The following is an 11,325-nucleotide window of genomic DNA, read 5'->3' on the forward strand; positions in this document are numbered from 1 at the left end:
CTGTTACCCACTATTATATATATTGTTGATGAAAGACTATAAATAATAATTTTATTTTTTAATAATATATAGTTTTTTATTATTTTTATTTAATATATTATTATAGTTTATTATTATATTTACTTTTAAAAACATATTTCTTTTTTCTTTTTTTAAACCATATATTTCTTTTACCCATTTTTTTAATAATTCTTTTTTTTTCTTTTTTAGAACATATATTAGTTTATTGATTAATTTGATATTTCTTTAATAATTTACATTTATAACATTTTTTCTAAAAACCTAAGTACCTAGTTGTGCTTGATTTTTTTCCCTGATATTCCGTTTTAAGTTTTGTTAAAAACGAAGTTGTACTCAAAATAAAGTATTTATTTGGTATCATAAAATGGTACGATGATAAACTAAACCGTTCAAATAGTTTAAATTTCTAAACAACATGCTTTATTTTCAAATCACCTTTGTTTTACATTTTCATTTGCTCGGTTTCGCCGCAATGGGCGACGTAAGAAAAACTACTTTAGTTTTATTGTGAGGGAGAGACACTACATAATTTTACATTTTGCACAAAAAATGTCGATTTGATGGAATAAAGTTAAAATTTTACCAACGGGAATCCGCTCTATCGAGTGAATACATTTCAATCTTAAACAATGGCGAACCCATGAAATATTTTTAAGGGATACGAACGAGGGGTTTAACCGAATTTTTAACTGATGCGATCGGGATTTTGCCCTATAAAATATACTAATTTTTTTCAAACTCTTTAACAACACGAAAAAACCATTGTTCAACTCTTTATCAACATGAAAAACCAAAAGCTCTGCCCTCCCTCTCTATCTATCCAAGGGATGGAAGGGCAGAGTCCTTTGGTGTCCCCCTCCGTCAAGAATTGGGGCCTCGCAATCACTATTTTATCTCATGCCTTTCTTCGTTCATGGTTCGATATTCTGGTGTCCTAGGCGTAGAGGAACCACACCAATCCATCCCGAACTTGGTGGTTAAACTCTACTGCGGTGACGATACTGTAGGGGAGGTCCTGCGGAAAAATAGCTAGACGCCAGGATGATAAAAAACTTCACACATCCTGTTCTTCAAAAAGGTATGCCCGTATACCCAGACCTTTAATGTACTTAAGTCTTACGTGAAAACAACTCATCAAACTAAAAAGTAAACGGGTAAATAATTTGTACAAGAAACAATATTTGTAATTTTAATCAAAACTCATCCTAGTAATAGAATCAAACCAAGCTTTTATTTGATTTCCTTATTATAGCATAAAATACTACCACTATTTGCCATGATAGTGACCATAGAATACGCACTCAGCAAGTTGTAAAACATAAAATTGAATATTGACAAAACAAAAACACATTTGTCTCTTAACATTACCATTCCTTACTCATGAGTTATGGCCACAACTTGTTTTCCGACATTTGTGCCTGTAAACAATCCGATAAGGGCAGCCGGAGCATTTTCGAGACCTTCAAGGGTATCCTCAATGTAGGTGATTTTTCCTTCATGAATTAGAGGCATAATCATTTCTAAGAACTTCGGATATTTGTGATAGTGATAAAAAACCAGGAACCCTTCCATTCTTATACTTCTCGCCACCAGCAAAAAGAGATTGCGAGTGCCTTCAGATTGATCAAGATTGTACTGTGAGATCATTCCACAAACCGCAATGCGACCATTAAGTCGCATGTTGCGTAGTACTTCATCGAGCATCTTTCCCCCAACGTTCTCAAAGTAAATATCAATGCCATTTGGAAAATACCTGAAACACAAATCCACTTGTCTTTTGACACTGTATCATCTTTGTTGTATGAGTTGTATCAAATGACATGATATGGTAAAAACCACAACCTTTTTAAAGCGGCATTAAGATCTTGCTCTTCTTTGTAGTTAAATGCCTCATCGAACCCAAACTTGTTCTTGAGTAGATCAACCTTATAAGAAAATTATATCAAACCCACATCAGAAATGTTTGCAAGTCACTGATGAAAAGAATTATTTTTAAGTCTATGTGGTCTAGAATAAATGATAATTGTTTATAGGAGGTTTTGGAAGTTGTTTTGGTATCTAAGAAGTGCACTTTAAAAAATTTTGACATCAAATGTTAACGTGGCAAGCATGGACTCCCAACTATTCATGAGTCTGCTCCTTTGACTAGCGGACTCTGATTGAGTCCGCTCTTTTGGCCATCAGCCTTCCTTAAAACCAAAACAACCTCAAAAACCTCCGACAAACACTTATCATTTTCTAAAACACTAGACATCCAAAAATATTAAAATATAATTTACAGTATCAATGTTATGCTACATTCCACCTTTTCTTGGGATCCAGCACTTCCAACAACATAACAACCAAAGAGTTTTGCAAATTGTCCAACAAGTTGACCAACAGCTCCGGATGCTGCGGACACAAACACAGTGTCTCCTTTCTTTGGAGAACAAATCTCATAGAAACCAACATAAGCAGTCATTCCAGGCATACCTAAACCATTACAAAAGTCAAGAAAGATTCAACATTTGAATAAGAACAAGTAAATTGTACGATGTAGAAGTATCTATTACCTAGGATTCCTGTATAGTAAGAAAGAGGAACATCAGTATGTTGAATCTTTATCAGGGAACTGGTATCTTTGATTAAGCTATATTCTTCCCAATTAATGAGACCCCATATCAAGTCTCCTTTCTTGAAGTTAGGGTGACTCGATTCTAAAACTCTCGACACACCATAGCCGAGTATAGGCTGTAAAAAACAATAGTTTCCTTGACAATTTTGTTTGGGTATTTTTTGTGTTGAGTTTCACATGGGGGTTGCGGCGCCCTACCAAGGGCGGTACCTTGGTGTTAAAATGTGTGCCCGTGTAGGAGCACTGAGATACCGCCCTTGTAGTTGCGGCAAGCCTCCTTAAGAAACAGGATCAAGAATATATCAGTTGTGCTGCAAGCTATGGGAATATACCAATTTCTATAAATAAATAAAAAATCCTACATCACACAAGATAATTAATTATGGTTTAAAAACACAACGTGTTCTAAATTTCCATGGATTTTCTTGCTGATGACAACCTAAATACTTTTTATAAGAATAAATCCATCTAAAAATGCTTCTTAGAACCAAAAAAAAAAAAAAAAAAAAAAAAAAAACCAAATCGTATAGGTTAGCGAGCAGAACATACCGAACCAGGAGTGAAAGAATCGACATAACTTGCTTCTGTGGCTCTACTCATGCGACTTCTCATGTAGGGGTCACATGACAAATAGAGATTTTTGGTTAAAACTAGACCGCCATCATTCTCCGGCAACTCTAAACGGATGGTGGCATCAGAAGTTACCACCATGTCCGATTCTTTTGGGTACCCATTGATGTAGTCTTTAAGTATCACCTGCTTATTTCTCACCACCACCTCTGCCATATCTATGTTTTGATAGTGGGTGCGCTTTCTTTACAGCTTTCTTTACAGATGTGGTGGATATGTACGTTTATGGTGCACATATGTGTATGTGAATATATTATTGAATTTGGGTGTGCGGTTAGGAATCTGGCAAATATTAAGGTTGATGTTTTGTTGTCTAGCATATGCCTGTGGTGTTTTTCACATGTCTTACAAAATATATATAAATGTAACACATAGTTGACGAAATATTTATTTGGACTTGAATAATTATATTTATATATGAATTAAATAGATAATTATTCGTGAGTTTGTGTTCTATCACATGAGAACTTTACATCGAATCAAACCATGTCTAAATTGGAGCTAAGCTGAACTAGCATGATATAGATGCTCAAAATTGAGTATTTAAAATAATTTTTATTTTCTAGGCTAACTGTAGTAGAAATATAATTCATAAATCAAATGGTTGTTTTACTTTTTTACTCTCAAAAGTTTCTTTTATGGATCATTATAGAAATTTCAAGAGTAAAATACGCAGGTTTACACCCAATCGCTCATACAACCCTCATTTGAAAAAAAAAAAGGTCATTGCAATATGTGGTTGTCAATTGGAATCAATCAAGTCCCCCTATAAAACGTCCGTTAGATGAACGTTAGGATTTTGGTTAAAAGACCAAAATGCCCTTTAGTGACTAAAATTGCAATACGAATTAGTCATCTCCCCTTTATATTCTCTGCAAGACACAACCACCATCATCTTCAATTCAAGTAACACTAAAATGGCATTACACCTAATAAACGTTAATTAATGTGTTTAATTCAGTATTAACCACAATCTAATCGTTATTCTTCTATTACTACGAATCATTGAAAGCGATTAAGAGAATATGGCGAAACCGTCTAGCATACAAGACTCGTGTAAGCGTCCGAATAACAAATTCTTATAAACTGGATGCACATAAACACCTCGATACCCTTTTCTGAACATCACAATACTTCCTAGTTCTAAATTTCGTCTGTGCACCCACCGGATTCTCGCTGGACATGTGAACTCCGACCAAGCACTAAATTGTCTTTCTACTTGCAAGCGGTACAATTCTTACGTGTTTTTTATCTAACTTTTTATACTAATTGATAGCCCTATAACGATATACAATTTTAGTAACGGTTGAATGTCCACTTTTTGGTCATCCGAAACTAGGGTTCATCTGTTCTTAGTTGGGAATTAGGTGAAATCGGTGGCTCATGTTAAATCTATCTAATACTAACAAAAGATTACATCTAATGCCACATGACATTCTCTCCTCTAACCTATTTCCAATTAATGCCAGATGGCATTTTCATCTTTAATTCATTAATAACATATAATAATTCATATCTAATTCTAATTTATGATTAAAAAATATACATATATGATCTATAATTTTTAAAACTATGATTTTAGTACTTCTTGAAATAAAATAGTTTTAATTACAGAAAAAAAAGTTGTCATCCATATCTGAGATTATATATAAAATCGATATATGAGTTTCTCTAACATATAAATAAAAGCTAAAAAAGAGCAACTAAAAAGATGACTATCTCGCACAAAGACTAAAATTTTATTGAACTTTGTTTTAAGGTTATAAACGGAGAGAACTTAACATTTTGAAGTTTTATGGATGAGTATTGGATCTAGTGGACCCCACAAAAGAACAGATGATTGGAAAGCCAAAACAGTCTACAACCTCTGATCACAAATAACAGTGTTTTGAAGATCTGCTCCTCCCAGAGGCAAAAATTCAACATCTGCTTCTCTAAAGTCTGTAAAGCCAAAGGTCTGCCAAAGAGAACCTCCGCTGATGAAAACAAAGTCTATTGAAGCAAAGGTCTGATCATCCTATGCTAAGAAGAGTAAAGTCTGATGAAGCCAAGGTCTGCTGTGGATCAACAAATGATGAAGTCCAACAAAGGATCTTCAACAGATGATTAATCAATAGAGTTTTCTTACATTATCAATGTAACAGTGCTTAAGCTCTAGCAGAAGTTAGGAGTTTGTTAGGTTGTTAAAAGTCGCTGTCTAGGTGACGATGTGTGCAAAATGTGACATATAAATTACATCAAATGAAACATAAAACTAACCCTTTTTAGTACTAATGTTGGAAAAAGTGTGTTTTTGTCTTCCTTTTGAATTTACAGGACCAAATGAGCTTAAACAAATAAAAGGAACAAATATACAGCCAAAACCAGCATCAATACAAAGAAAATGAATAAACATGACATGCCCGACCCCTTGGCAACATCCCCAAAGCAAAAACAAGTCAACAGAAGACTGACCATGGGGCCGTGCCCACTGGACACGTGGGCGTGGTCAGGCGCCTGCAGAAAAGAAAAAGCTGTGGAAGCTTTTACGCCCACCACGGGGGCGTGCCCAGCTCAACACGGAGCGTGGTCAACGCTAAGATACGCAGAATCTTGCAAAATCTTGATAGTACAAATACGATTCTGACCACCCGGTCGTGCCCACTAGACACGGGGCCGTGTGGGGCCCTCTGCTGACAAATGCATTTAATGAAGGAAGAGAAAATGCTGGCCACTGGGCGTGCCCACTGGACAGGGGGCCGTGGCCAGGGCTCTGTGCAGACTGTAAACAGGGGTGCTTGGCTCACTTCAAAGGCATCCCTTGGCAAACCACTACTCTCCCACTTTGCCACCCCTCCACCACCACTACACTACCAACACCCACCACCATCATCCATCTTTTGAGTGTGTAGTAGTCTCGGGGTCCAAGATTGATAGTAAGAGTTCTTGCCAATCAAAGGCCATGTTTGGTTAAGCCTCTTACATCACTTGGTGAAGACAAGTCTTTTATGTATTACTTTTGATTTTTAATCTTTCGGCACTTTTTATTTGGTTTTGTATTAATGACTTTAATAACTAGTTTCTTATGTTGAAGGTGAATTTTCTTTATCATTTGTCCGTGGTGTCTTGGCGTTACTTTACTGTCTATATAAAGTAAAATATTTACACCATTCATGTCTCTACGGTCTATATAGAGGCATGGTGGCTACCTGGTCAGGGGTTAAGGGAATGGTTTAGTAAGGTTCTTGCCTTGTTCAGTGTATAGATCCTGCAAGGACCTGGTTCAACCTTACTAGGACCGAAACAACTCTTCAATCATATCTGCACCGAAACAACAAGTAACATTTGGGCTTTTAAAACAGTTCTATGTTCTAACCATACACAAAGTGTGAAAACATAACTAATTCTAATCCGGATGCATTAAGCTCTTAAAAACGAAGTTTCATAGATGCAAAATAGTGTAAAAAATATAAGAACACTACATATTCACAACTTGCAGCCTTAAGAAAAATTATTTCTTATTCTAGACTTGCTGTTTCTACATCATATATACATACAAACAAATAAATATATGTACTCTATAATCAAAGAAACAAATAAGGTTAGGTACACCAGGCATTTGATCAGGAAGACCAAGGGCAAGAGCAAACTTACGCATCTGAGGAAGACAAATATTCATACTTAAAATGATGAATATGCTAACGTCTTAGCATCCACAATCTGCAGCATTTACTGAACCACTTCTACTAACAGCTGCCTCAAAAACCTTGGTTCAGTTCAGTTCAATCAACAGCTCCAATGCCTCTTATGTGGTGGCCTCTTGTCCATCGTTCAAACCTTCCGTCAAAGTCGTCATCATCGCAAGAAGTAGATCTTGAAACCTATCCCTATCACCGGAGTTCAAACACATAATAAAATTAATCACAGCACTTAAGGTGGCAATTCGCACATCGGAACTACCGGATATAGTCCCACATCAAAAACACAACGTGAAGATGCTTAATATGCATAATCGAAGTCACGCCGATATACTGTGACAATTGAGTAAATAACAAAAAATGCAGACTCCTAAAGCTTAAAGTTATCCAACGAAACAAACTAAAACATGAATGGTAACAAGCTTAGCCCACCGTTACCCGATAATATACTCGAAGCAAGTTCTGAAACTATATCACACAACTTTTTCATGATAATTTTTGCTTCTTCTTGCTACACACAAGTCAACAGTATAGATTTAAGTGAAGACCGAGTGCCCGGAGATAACATATTCCATATCAACATAAAAAAGGAATAGAATACTAAACCTATTTAAAAAATAAACATAAAAAACCTATTGTTAGGGATAGAATTTTACAGCTTATGGATCACAGATCCTCAAGTGTAGCTTGGATCACGGATCCTCAGTTCGGTTTGAATTAAGGATCCTCAGAAGATGCTGCAAGACTAAGGATCCAGGATCCTCATTATTATCCTAAACTAATAATTGTTTCCATCATGTTTTATCTTGTTTTGCAGGTGTATTAGAATGAGACTTGGTCCAGCCAAGGTTCTAGAGGAATATGCTTGATACTTTTGCACGTGCATGACCTCCATGACCGTTGTGATGATCGTGGGGAAGCTAGCACCATTTTCGCATAGTTTGTTATTCTAGATATTTTCTAATTTTAAAGGGGATACAAGCTCTAATTTTAAAGGGGATACAAGCTCTAATTTTAAAGGGGATACAAGCTTGATTTAGATATATATAGCAACACACATACACTACTCTCGAGAACTCTCTGCAAGTTATTGGCGATTACACACTTTTGCACACTGGTGATCCTTGTACCAAGCTTGTTATCATCCCGATTTGTAAACTTTCTTTGTTTAATATAGTTAGTGATCGGTAGTTTCCATCACCGAGGTTTTTTATGCCGGAGATCATTCATTAATCAAGGGCTTTTTCCTCGTATAAATCCTTGTGTTCACCATTCATTTCATTCATTTGTTGTTCATACATTTGTCCAATTAACAAAGCATCTAACCTCACAAAAATCAGATTTGGTTACATTATCCTTGTGTGATTTTTGACCAAAACAGTTTGGCGCCCACCGTGGGGCAATGGGTGCTTCATTCTTGAAAAATTTTATTCATTTCATTCATTTCTGTTCATTACCTTCAACCACATGGCTTCTCATGTGAAGAACACTTCAAGCTCCATGCCGGCGGTCACCTCTTCACAGAGCATTCCACCTTTGCCTCCTGTTCCTTATGGATCCCAGAGAATGCTGAGAATGCTGCGAAGAAACATACCCCTGTTTCACAAAAGCAACTACTGTTGTTTCTTCTAGTCCTACAAACAATGATCTTTACTCTTTGATTTTGCAGATGAAGGATTACATGCAGCAGCAGGACAAAACTAATGACAGTATCCTTCGAGAAATTGATGAAATCAAGAAATTGAATAGATCAGCAGAGGATCACTCTCCATTGGTGCCTAGATCACTGAATTTTGATACTCCAGCCGCAACTGCCCAGCATTCCACAGCATCAGGTGTCAAGTACCATGGAGGATCATCGAGTATGCACTATGGATCATCGGCAATGACGCAGGCTCAAGGATCCTACTTCCAACCTTTAGGATCCTCTCTTCAGCCTCAAGGATCCTCTTTCCAGCATCAAGGATTCTTATCTAGTTCGGGAGGATACGTGGGGACGCGGTCAGTTCAAGGATCCTACTCTCAGTACCCAGGATCCACATCTCAGGTTCAAGGATCCTCATCTTAGGTTCACAGATCCATGGAGTATCCTCCAAGATCTTCAGCTCTGATGCATACTGGATCCAACATCTTTCAGGATCAAGGATCCTTAAGGAGTCAACAACCCAGAAGTTCAGAAATTCATGTGGGAGACTTCATTCCCATACAGATCATGCTAGAATCACATCAATTTGGATTCACATCAGGAATCCCAGCCTCGAATCAATCAGGAGGTAACACTTTAAATACATCTCATAATGCTAACCATGGCTTTGTACAGGAACCAGGAATCAACCAAGCTATGGCAAGGGAGTTGCAAAAACTAAAGGATATGATATCCAGTGTTCCAGCGGTGGTTAGGCCCATCCCTGAGATTCCGGATGGGAGTCATAGAATATCTCGTTTTGCACCACCTATTTGTGATGCAGAGATACCAAAGAGGTTTCAAACACCAAACATGAAGCTCTATGATGGCACAACTGATCCAGAAGAGCATGTGGCCCAATACATGGAGGGAATGGAAATCAACCCCATTCCTGAAAAGTTAAAAGAGGCATGTCTATGCAAGGGTTTCGGATCCACACTGAAAGGATCAGCTCTTAAATGGTTGCTGTTTTGGTCAAAAATCACACAAGGATAATGTAACCAAACTTTATGTAAACGGGGTATGATGCTTGGTTAATTATAAAAGTAAAGGATCACTTTTATGAGAAATATGCAAAGACACAATGATTTATACGAGGAAAAAGCCCTTGATCAATGTATGATCTCCGGCATAAAAAACCTCGGGTGATGGCAACTACCGATCACCAACTTCAATATAAGAAAAATATAGTTACAACTTCGGATGATAATGAGCTGAGTACAAGGATCACTATAGTTTCGAGTGTCTAAGCGTGTGAGAATTGTGTTGTGTGTTCTTCCGAATGAGGAAGAGTGTTATATATACAAGTGTAGGTGACCTATTTTAGGTAAAAGACTAATAATCAGCTCATTACCCCTTTAGAAATAAAAGTAAGTCTAGCCTAAATTATCGCCCTTAAATTATGCCATGTTTCCATATCCTTCACAACGTCCATCTCCGATCAAGCACATGCCATAGTTGTAAAGACGTGTCCTTTAATTGAGATGCTTAAGAGCGGATCCTGCTAGATGTCCTGCAAAACAACATTAAATTCAACGAAAGCAACTGTTAGTATGAGGATCCTATGATGGTCCGTGATCCTGATCCTGGGACTCTGCTGAGGATCACTATCTGTCAAAGAAACAAGGATCACTGGTTAGGATCACATGTGAGGATCATGTATTGTAAAAATCCAGCCCTAACAATTGCCCCCAAAATATAAGGAGTTTATTGTAAATAAACGAGTTATATTTTGCTTTGATCTTATCTGCAACGAATGACTCGGATAACTAGCCGTTAATATCGAACTAGCCGTTGCAACCCTTACGTCATAGATGTGACAATCCCTGCAAATCATGATTATAAATAGGAGATAGGGTTGGGATCACTCTGCATTTAAATTCGAGATATCTTCCCTTTATAATCGCTACCGAAGATCGATCAGGTATTCTCTTTTCTTCTCTTTTCATTCTTCCTTCTCTTGCTCTGTTTTTCTGCTCCCCTGTTTTTATTCTGCTGTGAGGATGTTGCTCCGAAACTCTCCCCATAAGGATCGCGAGAAGAGCAGTCCCCTGAAAAGCCAAGGGATCATTAAGGACTCTCCTACGGAGAGATGTTGCTTTACCGATGCTCATGTAGATAGGATTCGTCATTGCTTTCCGGCGGATGCTGTTTTCAAATCCTTCACATCCACTGCTTTGAGTGACTTTGTTTCAGACACCTGGGTGATCTTTCCTGCAACTCCATTTACCATAGGATATTCGTATCCTTTTCCGGCCTTCACCCAATCTTTCTTTTCTCTGACCGGCATATCTTATATCCAAGTTATGCCGATGATCTGGAGGGTCTTGTATACCTTCGAGAGGATCATCGAGCAGGAGGGGATTGATTTAGGGATGGCAGAGCTGGCCGAGCTTTATGATCTTACCACGTTTGGTTCTCATCGATATTTGCTGAAACGGAAGGCCGGGGAGGATCACCCTGTTTTGAAAGTTACCAAAAATGACACAAACTGGAAGCGTCGTTTCTTCTTTGTGAGAAGGGATTCCCTCCCTGATGGGAATGATCTGCCCAAGGAGTGGGCCACCCATGGTAGGATAGAGGATCCTGGAAGGATCACCATCAGACTGGTCTCTTATGATGAGGATCAATAATGTGTTGTTTTTTGTTTATTGTGCAGCTGTCTCCATTGCTCATCTCAAGTTAACCCCTGCTGCCAG

The 11,325-nt window shown here is 37.6% G+C and overlaps 1 protein-coding gene across 1 annotated transcript; it reads right to left on the bottom strand.

The window, feature by feature from the left end:
* Positions 1–1,227: 1,227 nt before the first annotated feature.
* On the bottom strand, positions 1,228–3,594 carry LOC110895459 (2-alkenal reductase (NADP(+)-dependent)). The gene is made up of 5 exons (XM_022142777.2): positions 3,185–3,594; positions 2,574–2,751; positions 2,327–2,493; positions 1,864–1,946; positions 1,228–1,774 (listed from the first exon to the last, which is right to left on the bottom strand). Exons 1-5 carry the CDS (start codon positions 3,419–3,421, stop codon positions 1,396–1,398), a joined length of 1,044 nt encoding a protein of 347 aa, XP_021998469.1. The 5' UTR covers positions 3,422–3,594; the 3' UTR covers positions 1,228–1,395.
* Between the last annotated feature and the right edge of the window lie 7,731 nt (positions 3,595–11,325).

The sequence above is a fragment of the Helianthus annuus genome, chromosome 12 (assembly GCF_002127325.2).
Source record: "Helianthus annuus cultivar XRQ/B chromosome 12, HanXRQr2.0-SUNRISE, whole genome shotgun sequence".
In the NCBI taxonomy this organism is placed as follows: domain Eukaryota; kingdom Viridiplantae; phylum Streptophyta; class Magnoliopsida; order Asterales; family Asteraceae; genus Helianthus; species Helianthus annuus.